This window comes from Rhododendron vialii, chromosome 9a (genome assembly GCF_030253575.1).
Source record: "Rhododendron vialii isolate Sample 1 chromosome 9a, ASM3025357v1".
NCBI lineage: Eukaryota > Viridiplantae > Streptophyta > Magnoliopsida > Ericales > Ericaceae > Rhododendron > Rhododendron vialii.
In genome coordinates, this window is record NC_080565.1 from 26,941,140 (window position 1) to 26,955,486 (window position 14,347).

At 36.5% G+C, this 14,347-nt stretch overlaps 2 protein-coding genes across 6 annotated transcripts in view; one reads left to right on the forward strand and one right to left on the reverse strand.

Annotated features, from left to right (window-relative positions):
- LOC131302081 (DExH-box ATP-dependent RNA helicase DExH5, mitochondrial-like) overlaps positions 1 to 14,347 on the reverse strand; it is a 116,121-nt gene that overhangs the window by 64,373 nt on the left and 37,401 nt on the right. The gene's annotated exons all lie outside the window — the stretch shown is intronic.
- LOC131302090 (E3 ubiquitin-protein ligase RHA2A-like) lies at positions 3,297 to 4,781 on the forward strand. The gene has a single exon (XM_058328702.1). The coding sequence runs from the start codon at positions 3,484 to 3,486 to the stop codon at positions 3,997 to 3,999; it is 516 nt and encodes a 171-aa protein (XP_058184685.1). The 5' UTR covers positions 3,297 to 3,483; the 3' UTR covers positions 4,000 to 4,781.

Here is a 14,347-nt window from a genome sequence, read left to right on the forward strand (position 1 = left end):
CATTCCTCGAGCATGATATGTCATCAGCACGAAGTTGTGACCTGTATGTAGATGACGCTGTAGTAATTGTTACCGAAAACAGAATTGAACTGGGTTGAGCTACACAGTAACACACTCATCCGAACTCTTATTTGTCTATTCTCGAGCAATAATAATGATTCGAATTGTTTATCTTGTAAATCTTGTAAGCTACTCATACAATGTTCCTGTGAAAAACCGGTGTAAAAGGACATCAACGAGTACCTTAACAGACCGTGTTTTGTTTTACAAAATAGGAAAAAAATTATAATTGTGAACTTCAACCATGCATCATAAACGGGTTGTTCATTATCTACTAATGACGGGTTGAATTGATTTTCTTACCGGATATCGTTCTTTGTGAGATTTACGACTTACTGAATATCGTTCTCTGCGAGATTTACGATGTGAACAGTTTGGAACACACTAACATAAATGAAGATGCCTCATGGTATCAATCAGGCAAACACCCATTGGCCATTTTCTTATACTGGGCCATTGAGGATTGAGCAAGCTTCGTACACTTGAGAAAGCACAAAGCAAAAGATCTGTGCTCGTCGGCAGGTACTTTGCATTTCTTTATTTCCCTTGGTCTGAGCATTCATTTTTCTTATGTTCAAGAATAATACTAGTAATTTAGTTGTGAAAGGATTGGGATGGTGCCGGTCCATTTCTTGTCTCTCTTTGGTCAATAGAAGCAACTTGACTCCTCTGGTTTGCTCGGATTAACACTTGGTCCTCGTCAAACCCCAAGTGATTCGTTTGCTTCGGGCTAAGGTTTGAGGTTCGAAATTTCATAGGTACTATACACAGGCTTGCCTATAAGGTGAGGTCCAAGAGACCGTCGCCTTGGGCTTCCAAATTTCAAGCCCAAGATAGAGCCCCCGATTCAATGGACGGTGAATTTGGTCTTCAAAATTAATCGAGATATGCATAAGCTGATCTAAACACCCGAATGGTAAAAGAAAACTGTTGGTCCTCCTCAAAGTCATACTCCTACTTATTAGTGGTAGTTCTTTATCATTGTCCTTATCATCGTTATTTTAAGCCAAGTATTCAGTCTCGATCCTTCTATTGAACTTTATAATACTCCATCTTTAAAAAATTCATCTCATATTAACAATTGAATAGTTTACAAATTACTAGGAGTCAGACTGTGACATTTATTTTTTTAATATAAATTAATGGGAGAAGATTCTAGCCTTCCACATATAGTTGCTGAGTTTTCCTTTCTTGGTTTGTTGATCCCACCGTCCTTATTATTAAATTCTTTCCCTTTTGCTTATCACACGTTATAATTCAACTTTCTTTTTTGATCATACGTATATTCAACTTTCTTGTTGTCAAATGTTTTTGAGACTTAATTGGTTCACCTAAGCATGCAGGATTTTAAATTATTCCCATTTTTAAGTGTCTCTAAGTTATTAAGATCCCGTTCGTTTTGAGATTTTAGATTTGAATTTGTAGGTAATAAGTGTAGAGAGAAATAAAGTAATGATTGAAAATAGGGGTAACATGAGAGAGAGAGAGAGAGAGAGAGAGAGAGAGAGATGGGAGTAATGATTGAAGAAAAATAGGATAGTAATTAGAATCCAAAATCCAAAATCCTTAAACGAACAGGGTTTTAGAAAATATCATCATTATACTTTTCACATCAACTTTTACATGTACTTTCCCGACTTACCATTTACAAAGATATCATCATTACACTTTTACCCACTAACTTTTCAATATAGAATATATTTTTACGGGCAAAATGAAAAAATTTACCAACTTTTACCTACTAACTTTATAAAATAGACATTTATTAAGGGACAGTCCAAAATAAAATACTGGACCCTAAAAAAGGGACGGAGGGAGTAATTTATTTATTTTAATGAGGATGTCATTTCTCATGTATTGTTGTGAGAGCGTGAATAATGCTCTACTCGATATTATGAGGTGATTAAATCATTACGTTCTTCTGAAAGAATTCTGTTGGCGTTGGGGTAAAGTGACAATAACGATTAAACCAACAATGTTGAGAGAGAGCATACCCCTAATTCTAAGGCTTGAATCTCTCATTTCTCATATACTGTTATGAGAGCGTGAAATAATGCTCTACTCGATATTATTATGAGGTCATTAAATTATAAATTCTTCTGAAAGAATGTTTTGTTGGCGTTGGGGTAAAAGTGACAATGACGGTTAAAGCTACAATGTTGAGAGACAGCCGACGCCTAATTCTGTGGCTTTGAATCTCTGACCCAATCCTTAATTTGTTTGATGACGCTCTTATCAACTAGGCGGATAACCACGAACAATTAATCGGTGGATTATGCTAGATCGGTTTATATATATAATTAAAAAAGTGCAAGTTGTTGTCGAGTACTGGGAGCATTTTGTAGCCATTTAAGAGGGTGTTTGGTGGATTCGCAAATCTTCATTGGTACGTATTATTGAACCACATACCTCGGTATTTTTTTATTTTATTTTATAATCGAGAAATAATCTTACAGTCGAGTCATAATTAGACCTGATTGTACAATCTAATTTTTGGGAGAACTAGCGCGGTCACACCAGTCACGGTTTTCCATTTACTATTAGGGTATTCACCCGATGAGAAATCAAACCCCTAATCAAGAGAAATACTTTCAAAATCAGTCATTTGCGCTTAACACTGGGACAATCCCAGAGTCTGTACTTCGGTATTGTTCTGTGTTTCAAATTCATTTCTTTTTAGTAGTAGTACTTGTTGCCGAGCATCGTGGCAAAAATCCCAATCTGTCTCTCTCTCTTGCACATGGTACCTGGCCAAATGTTCTCTTTTCCAGGCTATTTGCTGTTTAGTAGTAATAATAGTAACCAAAACAAATAATGTCGCACATTTCCAGTGACAATCACTTTTTTGGCCTTTTTTCTATGATTATGTAGGTAAGGTTTCGTTCCGTTAAAATTTTTATTTTTTATTTTACGATACATTACATTTAATTTAAAAAATAAATATTTATCTGAAAAATCAGTATTTATGTTAATTAGCGAAACACAATCTACGGCCACATAACATGAACTTTAATTATATATATATATTGTTGAAAAAAACAGAAATAGAAAAAAATAATTGGCCCTTCATCAAAATAACGTGGGACCCACAAGTCCACACAACACGTGTGGCCTTTGTATTTGAGGGTAGTGAATTTTCACTCCCTGCAGTCAGTCCTACTCTACTCTATGTTGAAAAGCACAAAAGTGTGAGCCCCCTTTACCTGTCCTCTCTTCACTCCTCCACGTAACCCCCACCCTTCCCCTCTCTCTCTCTCTCTACCCTTCATCACTTTTCACTAATATATAGCCAACCACTTCTTCCTCCTCCTCCTCACACAAACTCTCTCTCATAGATTGATAGATATCAGTGGTAGATATATTATACCCACACAAAAAGAACAGCAAAGAGGTACTGTATATTACTCCTAGCTATTTCCATATATGGGTTTACAAGGCCAAGTGACCGACTGTTCGACAGAATCTATCCCAATCCTCCTGGTAGCCGTTTTAGCCGGCTGCGTGACTTACCTCCGCTCCATCCTCCTCACGGCCCTCCGCTCCATGGGTCTCTCCCGAATCGAACCCGACGAAGGGCTCTTAGACGGGGTGGCCTCCGAACTGGCCGGCCTGATCATCCTCGGCGAGCAGAAGAACGCGAACCGGATCTTCTCCTACGACTACTGCTGCGACGGCGAGCCGGCGGCCGGCTCGGACTGCGTGGTTTGTCTGTCGAAGCTGAGGGAGGGGGAGAGGGTGCGCAGGTTGAGGTGCCGCCACGTGTTCCACAAGGGGTGCTTCGACGGGTGGCTGGATCAGATGCAGTTCAGCTGCCCCCTGTGCCGGTTCCCGCTGGTTTCCGACCGCCACGCCGGCCTCACGGAGCGGCGCGTGTGTAAAGACCTCATCTCGTTCTTCTCTTTGCGGCGCGTGAACCTCCATCGCCTACCCATCGCATAATGATCTGTTATATAATATTACCCTTTTCTTGTCAAGGGTTGATGGGTAGTTTTGACCTTCTGATTTGTTCTTGTTTACGTTTAGGTTTTTTTTTTGGAAAATAATTTTCACTCTCTTATTTGAAAAATTCACTTTAAAATTTCAGTAACGCTACAGAAACGTTTTCAGAGACACAGATGCGTTCAAAGACGTCCAATGGATACGGATACCGCAAAATGTATGCGAAACCACGTACATCGGATGGTTGAGAAGACATCTTTGTTTAAATATGTACTCGGAAATCTTTCTTCTGATCATTTCTGTTAATATTTATCTTTCAACGGTTAAAATTACACAAATACTATTTTGAAAAAAGGATTTGAAGTGTGTTCATCAAATACTAGAGTGTAAATCTTTTTATTTTTATTTTTATTTTTATATCCTTTGGTTTTTTGAAGAGCTCTTTGTATGGGGGGTTCTTTTTTAGGATCGCAAATTTTGGTTTATTAGGAGTAGTTTTTACTCCCAAGGCGAAAACATATGTTTTTGCATAGGTTTTTTTTTTCTCTCTCTGTCCAATCAATGCTCTCAAAAACCTCTCTCACAATTCAAACCGAACCGGGATCTGCCTACCTAACCATGATGGTAGGTCATTGGAATAAAGATCTTTGGGCAGTTGATGCGAATATGCTGTAATTGTAACTTAATGTGAGTGGTTTGTATGAATCCTTAATGCGGGGGTGAAGATGTAAATTTGCGAGATTACTGTTTTCCTTTTATGGATGAACGTGGTTAATTATTAATGTAGTTTTGCCCTACTATGAAAAATATTTAGGTAAAAGTACAAGGAGACCCCCTCAGCGATCACTTTTTCTCACGGAGACTCTTAACATTTAAAACCGCCTATAAAGACCCCATCAATTATATGAAATCAAAAATTGGCTAATTTTGTTAATGGAATAAGGGAAAATGACGATACTATCCTTTAAAAATCGCCCATACTGACCCACTCATTTATAATTTATAATAAAAAAATGCCCACATTGATCCCTTCATCTTGACAGTCTTTTTGATAGAAGTGTATTGATTAGTTAACGATTATAGTTGATGGGCTCTTCGTGTACTATAACCAAAGATTTATTTTGCCAAGTATTTGTGATTCCATGCACCCATCCATTCCGTAGGTAAACCAAATTAGGTACAAAATGAGAAAAGATGATACTCCGTCCAACCCAAGGGCAATGTGGTCCATGTAATGAGTTTACCATGGGCAGCATGGTCATTTTGCTTAACCTGCACTAGCCTGGGCTACACCTGGGCCCTTCCAAAGACTCCAAACCTGAAACTCATACCGTCATACGGACCCCTACAATGATAACAACCCGTGTATCTGCTTCACTTTTAGTCTTAATCACATTAGACTTAAAAGATTAATTTCGAGTTATCTCGCACTTGTTAATATATTGCCTCTGTTTCATGTTCTTTTGCCCAATGTGGGACAATTCTCAATGGGTTCTCACAACTACGGACATTGAATGGGAGATGGGGAGAGAGAAGAATTTAATTTGATCACATTACTTTTGTCTCCGACTCCATAAGCGTATAGCAAGCTTTTGGGACCCATCTTTAGTTAGAGTATCAAATTTTTTATTGGCACGGTATGTATTGGAGATATCGGTACGATATTAGAGTTACTATTTTTCATATCAATCAATTTAGCATAAAACTTACATTTATTTAAAAAAAAATTAAAAAATAGTCTAGTACTAGTATTGACTGATACCGATCGATATTTGAGCCAAAATGAAATTTCGGGTATTGAATTTTCTCAACGGTATATACCAACTTATACGCGCCGGTGCAAAACAAGATTCAAATCCCTGGTGCATACGGACTTGGGGGGGTTGCTGTCCCGGCCGAGGGGGCCCCGCTCCGGTCTCGCTCCGACGATCGGAAATATTCACTTCGTAGAGCTCGTCGAGTTGAACAAATATGTAAAAAAAATCAGCTCGATCGGATATCATTAAGTGTCTAATCGAAACCTTTTTGTCTTGAAAAGAATAGATCCAAAACACTGGATCAAATCTACTTGAACCAATTATTGGCAAGTTATATATGTTCCGATCAGGCACTTAAAGATATCCGATCAAACTGATTTTTTGCATACTTGTACAACTCGACGAGCTCTGAAGGGACAACAGTGTGCTGTCCCGGCCGAGGGGGCCCCGCTCCGACGATCGAAAACGTTCACTTCGTAGAGTTCGTCGAGTTGTACAAGTATGCAAAAAATCAGTTTGATCGGATTTCTTTAAGTATCTGATCGGAACACATATAACTTGCCAATAATGAGTTCAAGTAGATTTGATCCAGTGTACAATTCCAAAATTTATCATATGAGTGTTTGTAAAGCAAATGTTACAGAGATTTATGTACATATATACTCGTGTAAAGCTCCAATACATGTGGGTCTCTCCTCATTTTGTGGGGTCTAGACCAGCGAAAGGTTTTGTTGGAATGTTTTTTTTTTAATAATTGAGTGTTCGGTCTAACTGGCACGCACCTCAATTAATATTGGAGCCCTGGAATTTGCAATGAATAAATTTCTAGCATCTATATTGGTGTAATTCGATCTTGTGACATTTTAGGAGACAAATGAAATGGTCGTTGAATCATGCCCATTCGCAGCGGATATTTCATAGTAACTATCACACAACCCTTACAACTAAGGACACCCCATGCGGATAGTACACAATTTCATACTACCACACGCCCCCAAATCGGAAACCGTAGACAACAAAAATCATATTGGGCCTGCTCGAAGAGCATTAAGTGGGCATGAGGAAGCAAATCATTTTTATTTTAACGTTTGTAAAAAACAAAATTATGCTGGAAGGTGGTTATAGAGTATTTTTAATGTCTGAAAAAGTTAAATTTTTATCTTTAGTTTTGTGATGACAATCAAAAAAATTTTGAAAAAAGAATTAGATAAAAAACCCCCCCGCCCCCCACAAAAAAGAAGAAAAAAATGCTGAAGTAACTTTAGATTGTGCCCAGTTCTCGATGAATTTGGAATTACAGGAATATCTTACATCCTTCAACTAGGTTCCATGTTCAAACTCTCAGTTTGTAACTTGTTATCTAGTAGTACCTTGACCACTTGGACAACTCTCTCTCTCTCTCTCTCTCTCTCTCTCTCAGCTGGATGATAACATTGATACTAGCAATTTCAAAAGATACGCAAAAGTCAAGGTTGGCTAACCAATCGTGTTTAGTTGGTCATTTTGGTTTGAAAAAGGAACCAACACGCAAGAATTTCCACTTTCCTTTCAGATTTCCCTTTCCGATTAAGGTGAAAGCTTATCCATACGAGTCGAATCCAGGACTTTACACGCCGAAGTACGGAAGCCGCACTACACGACCATCGGGCCAAACCCCAGATCAATTGAGGTGGAAAGTGAAACATAGGGAATCTGCGTTTACGCCCGGTAGAAATTTTTTGGCTAGGGGAAAATTTCACATGGGCTTCAATAAAAAACAAAGGTGGGCTGCCCAAGTAGGCCTAAGCCCGTATGAAAGTCGCACAATTGGTTGGGCAATGGGAAATCTCTCCGAGACCAAATTATGAGGCAGCCTCATGTTTCAACTCTCCTGTCTTTGCTTTGAAGGAGGGCAAGAGAGTAATTCCACATATCAACTCACCGAGACAATTGCAAACTCTCCTGTGTGAAATCTCTGATTTCATATATGTGGTTCATGTCTCAAAAAAGCGGCTCAGTGGGTTGCATCCCAATGTAGGAAAGTGCAAAGTTTTTTTCATTCGGGTTGTATTCCACCCGCTTTTGAGTCTGCTTTGTCCAAGAATTTGTCTTGATTTGTATGGTTATCTTGATAGTTTAAAAAAAAAAAACCTGTGGCTCATGTCAGACTATCTTGTCTAATAGTACTATGGATGGGTTAGAGAAAAAACCCGGTGAAACCAGTCACGAATCAATTCAAACCGAGAAGTTGGTTTGGTTTATAGTAGTGGGACTTTTTTTTTTTTGTCTTCAATTTTGAAAAAAATGGAAAATTAGAGGAATGGAGCCGGCTCTCGGTTTATGTATAGATTTTGGTTTTAAACTGATTCGATCAGTAGCGTACGTAAGTATATAGTAACACATAAAAACATATATACACATATTTAACACATAAAAACATATATACACATATTTAACTACGGTTTGGTTTGATAATTTTATGGGAGATCGAACATTCTATCAAGGCAGACTTTGCCCCATGTTTTTTTTTTTTTTTTGAACCGACTTTGCCCCATGTGACTTCAATGAATTTCAGTAGCTTTTGATCATAATTTTAATTGAATCGATTCAAAAATAAGTTTGATATGAGTTTTTATGTACTAGTTTTGAGTGTCTTGAATGAAGTTCATGAGCAGTTGATAAAAGAGATCATGATTAAGTGATAAATGATTTGGTTCATGTCGGGAGTTTGGCCTTCCCAAAAGAGAATGAAAATAAAAAGTTCCAGCAAGTAACGGCTCATTTCATAATTCGTATGGAAAACATTTTTCTTGTCACTGAATTGAGTAAGGGTGTGTTCCATAAAATAAAATAAATAAGTATTTTTTTTTTCAATTAAAGGTGATGTATTGTGAGAGAATGATCTTTCTCGCTGGGAGCAGAGCTATGTTGGGCCTCGGGCCCAACCCCTCGAGCTCTGAGTTTTAAAATTTTTATTTTATATAGGCTGCTGATTTTGCCACTCCCTTTTTTGTTAACGCCACTCCCCTACAAGTGTATTTTTAGTGCAAAAATACACTTGCAGGGAGTGGCATTAACAAAAAAGGGAGTGACAAAATCATTTTCCTTTATATATACTTGATTTTGAATAATATCGATAATTATTCGTGTATAGCTACTTATAATCTTAATAATGTTGGTTTGATTTGATAAAAAATCTGTTATTTTACATTCTCGTTTCTCAATTTCTTTCATAAGTAAAAAATAAACACGTGACAGTTGAAGCAGCCTAAAAAAATAAATAAAATAATATAATGTATTGGAAAATCAAAATCTTATGATATAATAAGTATATATTTCAATAAAAAATACTCCTATATGACTATTAAGTCGGCTCCCTCGGTACAAAATTCTGGCTCCGCCCCTGTTTCTTGCAAAGAGTTTAGGTGCATGGTGGTAAAAATCAGTATTCTAACCGATTTTCCAACTGAACCGAAAGGCATAATTACCTTTCAAATTGGAACGTTGATTTTTTTTAAAAGAGAAGAAGAAGAAGTGGAGATGCACTCAACAAAGCTGGGTTTTGATTGCAAAAAGGCAGTGATAATTACTATATAGGCTACTACTACTACTAATAGAAAGGGTATCGTTGGACGTCAAAATTTATGACTGAACACTCACATCTTAGCCGTCTTTTTAAAAGGCTAATAATTTCAGGCCTAATTGGTTGCCTGTTTCGGGTTTAATTGAACAAAAAATTGATTGAACTACTCCTCACTGCCACTCTTTAACCACTTGTACTACTGCTGCTTCTGATACACGGAGAATAGATCCTCAAACTACTAGTAGTAATTGATGAGAAATACACTTGTTTACGGAGTCACGACGGTCCGGATTTTAATAAAAAATTTCTAGAGAAAAATTTAACTCTTTTCTTCAAAAAATTTCATTAACATTCCGACCGTTCAAAACAATTTTTAATGATCACAATTGAGTGCTGTAAACAGCACCTCCGGAAATAGGATTTTCTCGTAATTGATACAGTATATTTAAAGCAACACTGAAAGTAAATGCAAAAGAAAAGATTGCAAAGTACTTTTTTTTCTTCTTCTTATTCATAGTATAAAATTATTAAACTGTTCCTGACTTCTTAATCCATATTTTACCGAATGAAAATAATTTTTAGGCTCTTTTTTGATGAATGCACTTCAATTCATGTCTTTTAGTGGAATTTTTATGCACAATTGTTGCAGTAGAAGAAAAGAAATGGAATGAATTCATAAAAAAGGGGAATGCGAAAATCATTACCCTTTTACTTATAAAGAGAAATTTGTGGTTTTATGTGAACTCGGACAAACAATGGTCTAGAAGGATGACAAGAAAGTGCAAAAATTAGTTTCTTAACCGTACAATTTCGTTTTCTATTTCCTTTTCTGTAGAGTATAACTTGAAGAACAACTGGATCCGCATAAGTTTAAGAAAGAGCGTTTGATATGAAACAAGCGCATCCGTAATTATTACTAGAAAGTTTCGATATTGACTTCAACGACTCATATTACTTGATTGCAATATGGGTTTTGACGTGAAAACTTTATATTAAACCCATTTCTTACACATATAATGTGGGATTGTATTTCTTTAACATTCTCTCTCGCGTGCAACCCATTTTTAGGTCGGTCACATATAACTTCTTTATGCTCTAACATGGTGGATTGTATTTCCTTAACATTTATCCAATTACGTTGATTAATTGCCTCAATGTGAAAATATTTCATGCTCGCATACACATCCAGTTTTATTTATCTTTTCTCCTTTTTCTATGGCATTCGTTTGTAGGCTGAAGTGTGTATTCTGCACCCTGGTGGGGTTGGTTAAGTGGTTAGCAACTTGGACATGGTTGGACAAGGCCCAAGTTCAAGTCTTAATAGCCTCTCATGGGGGCTAAACATATTCCTAACATTATCCACGCGTTGTGGGACCTCAGCTTCGACCCCGACGTAGGTGCGTTGAGGCCCCTTACAGATAATGATGTGGTATAACGGAATAATATTCTCTAACAAATGTGACGGAGTACCATATACCTGCACTTCCATCTTGTGTACCAAAAAAGTGTGTACTCTACTGCAGAAAAAGCACAGGAGAAGTAATGAAGTAGTAGTACTAAATTAAAGTACACAAGAAGCACTAAACAAAATCTTTCACCAAATTGGAAAGGCTCACAAGAGAGAAACAGAGCATAATCTTTTTGCCAATCCCTTAATTCATAACAAGCCAAATACTACAGGATTGGCGTAAGTGATGCATGCCCAGCAGCATTTTACGAAACAAAAAAAACCCTCCAATCTAGGACCGCGCCGCACTACACGGTCAATCCGACCGTCAATCTAGCTACTTTGTCAATATGCATCTCTTACAGCCCATATATATTTCCTCACCACAATCCACAAACAAAGTAAAACAAAGAAATTTAATCTACTTGTCAGGCACCCAAAAGGTTAAACAAGGAATTAAAAAGACCCAAGCTATAGAGTATAAGGTAAATTACTAAATTCGGACCGCTACCCTCATTCCCCGCGATGCAATAATGTCGATCTCCCAATTCTGCCCCCGTCCTTGACGCGAGCTAGAAACTCGGGAGAGCGCAGATATTGCATAGCTTTTGTTTGTTTGCAGTTTCAAGTTTCCCATCAGCTTCGATCAGTGGCTATTTACAAAGCTGCCCGCCGCCGCCGCCGCCTCCGCCTCCTGCCACTTCCCCTGTAGCCACCACAAGAACCAAGAACTCCGCCGCGGTGATCACCGGCAGTCATTGTTCGGGCTGAAGATCAACGCCCAAAGCTAAAACGAAACTAATAAGAGTGGAAAACAGAGGAGGGCCAAAAGTGGCTATATAGCTAGAGAGAGAGAGAGAGAGAGAGTGAGTTAAGAAAATGGTTATGGGGCCGAGAGAGGGGACATGATGGGTCGTATGTAAAGGAGAGATTTTTTGCTTTTGGTTGAGATTTGAGATTTGGTGGGTGCAGATCAAAAAGAAAAAAGAAAAGAGATTTGGTGGGTGGTGGGAATTTATTATACTTAAAATATTATTACTAGTATCAATTTTAAACCGTATTTGTAATCGTGCATTGCACCAATACCTCGTTTTGTGTTACTCCTCTCTATATAATTTTAGTACTAGTTTTAATTTCGGAATAAACATAAAATAACATTGTGTATAATTTCTTACACTAGCTCAATAATTATGCATGAAAGTGTTTTATTTTTATGATCCATATATAAAATGATACTGAGGCTAAGTTTCGCTAATGAGCTTTTTGGGTTTTTTTTTTTGTTTTGTTTTGTTTTCGTTCAATTTTTTTCGCGTTTGCTCGTTTTGCAACAAGCTTTTATGGATTATTGATTTGTCTCAATGAGAAGATTCGGAAAAGTAATTTTTTTTATTACTTTTACCCTAATATTTTTTTGTAATATTCAAGAGAAACCCCAAAAAACTGACTTTTTGGGCTTTACCTTGGATATTTTCAAAAATATTTGGATAAAAGTCATAATTTTTCACTTTTCCGACTTCTCCCGTCGAGACGAATCAATAATCCACAAAAATTGGGTAAAAAAATTATGATGTACAACAAATAAAGTAATTTCTCAATGATTAAAAGAAAGAAAGTTAGATCAACAAGTGATCAAGTAACCATTACACATCGAGAAATAAGTCTGGAAATCAAATAAAAGAGGGAAAATGACGGCCAATGACTTGTTTTGATAATTAATATCTGTCAATGACATTTTCAGCATTAACAAATGTTCTTAGTTTGTCCTTTGCGGGTATTAATTATCAAAACACGTCATGAGCCGTCATTTTTCCAATAAAAGAGGTCTATACAGGCCCAACTATTTTAGGGCACCAGCAAACAAGATTCTCACACCCTTTCTCTATGCAAACTCGAGTACCGTTTTTATGCATCTATGCCACGATGTATTTTTTTCAACTAGAAAAAAAGAAAAGAAAAAAAAGAAGAGAAGGTTAAGGATTATCATCGCAGAAAGATGTAATCCTTCTCAGGTGGGAATTAAGATGAGAGAGGTATAAATGGGCCCAAGAGTGAAAAGCGATTCCCCAAAATGGATGCGATCAAAATATTGCGCGACTCCTTAAACAAAACACGAGTTTCTCCAATATCGGGTAAGACTTAAGGGTCTCTAACGCATGTCCAAATCAGTACTCCTAGCTAAGAGCATCTCCCACTCAATACTTGAATTTTACCTCCATTGTTCCATTGGAGAGTTCATAGTTACATTACTCTAGGCAATTGGTTGCTAGGACTCATACCAATAATTTTTAACGTCTTGTATTCAAGTCAACTCTGACCCAATACTCTATTTTCCAGAGAACTTACTCCATATCTCAACTATTCAATACTTCCCCTTAGAAATTTAAACTATCTCACTAATTTTAAACGTTAATTAAAACTATTCAAGACTTAGTTTTATTTAATGATAGTGTGAATGCATTTTGAATGTTACTCTACTAATTTTATGAAAAATAAATGTACAGATACCTAGCTGTATGGGGAAAGACTACAATACATACCTCTTATTTGGGAGTGTATCATATGCACCCTCCAAAATGTTATGAATTATAGAGAAAATGTTACGAATCGTATTGTTAAAAAGTTACGAATCGTATAAATGTTACGAGATGCATTAAATTGTTATGAATCATAATGAAAATGTTACGAATCGTACTGCTGAAAAGTTATGAATTCTAGAATAAAAGTTAAGAAACACGCTAAAATATTATAAATGAACCATAAAATAGGTGCATATGATACATCATTTTGAGGGATGTGTATTGTAGACTTTTTCAGCTGTATGATGACCAGTAGAACTTGAAAAATGAAAAAGTGAAATTTGAAACATCCTTCATAATCTTTTTGACAATCCATATTTGTATTATTCTCATCCTCGCATAGAAAATAGAAAAGGAGAAAATCTTTTTACGGTGGAGTCGTGAGTAGTTGTTTACGCAGTCAATCGTGATCGTTCAAAAATGTTTAATTTGAATGGTCCAGATGTTAATGAAATTTTTCTGGGAAAGAGTTTAACTTTTCTCTGAATTTTTTTTATTAAAATTCGGATCGTCCATAACACTTTTGAACGACCGTGATTAATTGCTGCAATAAAAAATTTATTCACGACAGTGCTGTGAATAAGTTTCTCTCAATAGAAAGATGGATTAAAGTTGCATTTTTTTATTTTGCTCTAAAAAGATGGAGAAATGTGTGGGCTAGCTAGCCTGTAGGTTGTAGATCCCCCGTCTAACTACTCCTTGTTATGTGTACAGTGTAGCTTGGGTTGAAATTCTTTGTTTACACGTTCGTTCCACGACACCATCTTAAAAAATAAGTACTTATTTTATATTTTTAAATTAAAAAATAATATAAATAAAAAATAATTTTTTAATTTTTTTATACTGTTCAAAAGATCTCAGTAAGATCTATCAAATAAGACCCATATTGCTAGAAAAATTATTTGTGTAAACACATTATTTTTGAGTTTGAAATTACATTCTTAAAAAATACTCCATCCGTCCGGATTTAATATTCATTTTTTGAAGTTCGTGCCACTTTTCAATC